At 45.0% G+C, this 4372-nt stretch overlaps 1 protein-coding gene across 1 annotated transcript; it reads right to left on the reverse strand.

Annotated features, from left to right (window-relative positions):
- Window positions 1-592: 592 nt before the first annotated feature.
- On the reverse strand, window positions 593-958 carry LOC103809544 (keratin-associated protein 21-1-like). Its single transcript, XM_009082380.1, has one exon. It carries the CDS (start codon window positions 956-958, stop codon window positions 593-595), a length of 366 nt encoding a protein of 121 aa, XP_009080628.1.
- Window positions 959-4372: the final 3414 nt, after the last annotated feature.

Raw genomic sequence — 4372 nt, forward strand, 5'->3', positions numbered from 1 at the left:
ATTTCATCCTGGAAAGGGCTGTCAGGCATTGGAAGGGCTGAATAGGAAGGTGGTGGAGTCACCACCCCGGGAGGTGTTTAAGGAATGAATGGATGTGGCACTCAGTGCTCTGGGCTAGTTGACAAGGTGGAGATGGGTCGCAGGTCGGACTTGAGAAAACCAGAAATGCAGTATTGATGCAGAATAGTTTTTAATATGAGTGAAAGACAGATACACAGAAAGGGATACAGAACAGAACAACTACATTCCCAGAGACACATTACACCCTGCCTACACCATCCATCCAGAGTTCAAGTTTCACACACCACTGCAAACCATCCAAGCTGGTTCACATTATCTGCAGAATCAAGAAGACTCAAGCTTTAGGCCAAGAGGAGAGTTCAGACAGCAACAGCTCAAGCATACACAGACGAGAACGAAGACAAATCATCGCAAGCACTTCAACAGCAGCGCAGAGCACTCCAAGCCTCCGCAGAGGGTGGTTGCTGTCACCAGGGCTCTGCAGATCAGGGACCACTGCTGCCAAGATTCACCATCAATCTGTGCTTGCCAGGCCTGGGCTGATCTTCATTTCAAGGTGTTCCCACTGGGTTTAGCAGGTGTAGCAGCCACCGTAGCCGTACCTCTGGCCGTAGCGTGAACCGAAGGGGTAACCGTAGCGGCCAGAATAAAATCCTGGGTATCCATAGCAGTCCCCAGAGCCATAGGAGCCCCTATAGCCACCATAGAGACCCCCATAGCCATAGCAGTCCCCAGAGCCATAGGAGCCCCGGTAACCGTAGAGACCACCATAGCCGTAGCGGTCACCGCAGCCGTAGAGGCCACGGTAGCCGTAGAGGCCTCCGTAGCCACGGTAGCCACATGGGCTGCCACAGTCGTAGCCCCGGTAGCCATAGAGGCTCCCATAGTTGCAGGAAGAGTAGCAGTCATCCTCACACTGGCCCTGGAGGAAAGTCATCTTTCTGCGATGGAGGTAAATCTGAAACGTAGCAGCAGGGAGGAAAGATGAGCAACAAATACTCTCAGTAGCAGCAACAATCTCAGAGCTCACTGGCCCCAGGAGATCAATTGCAGATGTAAAATTATGACCAGATTCCTCAGCTCCTCATTACATCTCATTTGTCTAGTTTCCTCATTTATCCACTGTCCTGAAACTATTCCTTTATTGTCTCACTTCCTGCAATCAGTGAAGGCCTTGGCCATGGGATCACCAGTTACAGATCAAAACTTCCTTGCTGCTATTTCAGGAGTTTTCTTAGAGAATATTGTGATGAGTTAACAATCCTAAATATCTATGACGGTATCAGCTTTGCATGGAGCTCTACCTTCCCAGCTCCATCAGGAAAGTCTTCTAGAAAGCTTGAAGTGATGTTTGCCATAAGAACACACTTAGCTTTTGGGTCCATTGCTCCAAGTCCCATTTCAGTGACTTCCACCCATTTTAATTTACACCTGGAAATGCTGCCAGCACGGACAAGAAGCTACAGAGCATTAACACACGAGAACATCTCTCCTGCCAAACACACCTGAAGATCTCACTCTGAAACTGAATCTCACTTAAGATCTATGGAAGAACCCACTGAGGGTCACAGTGAGAAAACCCTTGTCTACTTCTACTGATCTAGTAATCCCTGATCAGGGAGGTACCAACAGGTACCAACAGGACCAGGAAAGTTTCAGCCCCAGCTTCAAGACACAAACCCACCAGTTCCTGCAGTGCAGGAAGCACAGACCCAACACACAGAGAAATTCTAAGTTTCAGAGAGTCCACAAACCCAACAGAAGTTCTTAAAGCAACATTTCTAATCCTCAAGAAGAAAGGAGAAGAAGCTTACCGAGGTCACTGGGAGGAGGAAGGCAAGTGAGCTGATGAGGAGCCTTGAGCTCTGAGCCCTTTTTATACTCCTCCTTTGTCCTTGCAGCTTATCTAGGACGCCCTTGAGTATTCAAAAGCTTTGTAGCCTTATTGGGTGGAAAACAAATTTGCCTGTACACGTCATATCTTCAATTAATATAATTTTCTTCATTGTTTGGGATTATTAGTGTGTTCTCAGCCTCCCACAGGTCACACATATCACAGGTTTCTTTCATCTTAAAATGTTCTGGGCCAACCACATTCCTGATACCATTTTATTGCCTTTGCCGTCAAAGCTGAAGTTTATTTTATATCATACAAATGTCAGTTCTAATTTCTCAAAGGCATTGGGGAGAAATTTTTTTAGGGAAAAAAAGAAGACCTTCCCACATGTTTGTTGCTCCCTAGAAACTCTGATGCACCATGGCACAGCCTTTTTGTTGAAAGGAAATGGGAATAGATGTAGAGATCTTTGGTTAAACTTCAGCAACTCCAGGAAAGAAGAGCTGGACTGTAAATAAATCTGCATTCAATGACTCTCAGTCGTTCAGGAATTGAATTCCTGATGTTGCACGAGCAGAAAGGATGTTTTCAACTTGGACACGACAGTGTCGTTCGCAGTCTCACTCACTAGAGGGCTTGACTGCGAGCTCAGCAGAGCAACGTGGAGAGTGCAAGTATGAACTTGGTCTGGCAATAAATAAATGATAAGGACTAGCATTAAAACAGCATTGAACACTCTTTTCTGAGGAACCACATTAACATTTACTCCACAAAGGATCCACCATGTCCATCAAATGCACCGTGACAGTGAGGAACGCTGGAGTTTGGCAAGAACCTTGTCTGACCTCTACCTAATTCCTGGCCTGAATTTGAATATGAAATAAGGGCAATAATGAGCAAACAGGATGATGAAGCTTCCTCGGAATACTGAATACCAAAGCACTTCATAAACACTCATTAATGTTTTCAATTTGCAAAGTGCTGTGGGATTTAAATATTAATAGTCTGAGACCTCCAGATTTAATAAGACGGTCACTTGGAAAACACATCAAGGCATCTTCTTTCTAAGGCAAATTAAGGAGATGTTTTGTAAGTTTTATGAAAGGCAAATACTAGCCAAAAAAAAAAATCTTGTAAAATGGGAAGGAATTTTTGGGAACGTTCATAAAACGGTTGAAAAATGCCTTCAAATTTCTTGTTGTTGGACCTGAGACAGAGATCCAGCAAAGCTGCTGGTGAGAAATCCCCACCAATATCCAGGGGGAGTCATGAAAAAGCAAGCAGAAGCTCTGCAAAGCTTCGGCACACCAAAGCAATGCCAATTCCTTTCGTCCCCTGCGTGTTGCATCGCAGACATCACAGTGAAGCCAATCACAGCGAAGCACTTACAAGGCAACTGCGCAACCAAAATATCTCCCCAGGTTCTTCCCATTGATCCAACCACAAGGAATTCCATCCAATTTTACTACATATATGTGCTGAGCTTTAATATTAAGGAAACTCTGGAGATATTGAGCAGGTCCCATAATGCCAAGCATGGAAAACACGAAAATGAAAGCCTCCAGTTGGGTCAACTGAGGGAACGAAGTGTCTGACGAGAGATGTTGTATAACTCTGACGCTGGAAAAGGTGTATATATACAGACCTCCGACTCCGACACTCCATTCGCTCCTCTCCTCTCCTCTCTCCTCTCGGTGCACTTGGTAAGTCAATACTGACTCTACTCTCCTGTCTGTGTCTTTCTCTGGCTGATTGTGTGCATGTGGATGTGTGTGTATAACAGGCACTGCTGGGTCCACTTGAGTCTGTATATGCCTAACGTACCGAATCTGTGTCTAGGTAGAGATCCAGATATTCTGTTGTCATTTTGAGGCTAATCTCAAATCCAAAATCCTCTTCAATCTCAAGGAATTCCTTTGCTAAAAGGTTCCCTGTGCTTATTCAATATTAGGCTTTAAAGCACAGAAAGACTGGAGTTTGGCACCACAATTTGGAAGTCATAAGTGATTTTCTGCTCTGAGTTATATGATTGAATTTTGTACAATTATGCGTTTTCTAGGATAGGAAAGTTCAGTTCTCAGTTGGTAGAAAACCTGATTTTCTATGGACAATCATCAGTTTTTTAAAGTTGAGGGGGAAAATACCAATAAACTTGTTTGGGATTCAGGAGATTAGAAAAATACAGGAGATGATTAAGAGGATGAAAATGATGTACAGGAGGGAGCAAGTTGCACTTTCATCAAGCCTTTTCTCCTGCCCTTAGCAGCTCATAAATCTCCTTTCTGGGTGTGTGTTTCAGGCTCACCAGCATCAACCAACAATGAACTCCTGCAGCAATGCCTTTGACTCTGGGTGCTTCTTCTCCAACCAGCTCCAGTGTGGCAGCTCAGGCCGACTCAGAAACCTTCAGAGCCTGGTTGAGACCAGGAGGTGCATAGAAAATCTGGGTATCGAGGCATCTGGGGAGCTGCTCGTGGGTGGATGCATCTTCCCCTTCACCATCCGGTTCAGAAG

Source organism: Acanthisitta chloris, unplaced genomic scaffold, assembly GCF_000695815.1.
Source record: "Acanthisitta chloris isolate BGI_N310 unplaced genomic scaffold, ASM69581v1 scaffold5339, whole genome shotgun sequence".
Taxonomy (NCBI): Eukaryota; Metazoa; Chordata; class Aves; order Passeriformes; family Acanthisittidae; genus Acanthisitta; species Acanthisitta chloris.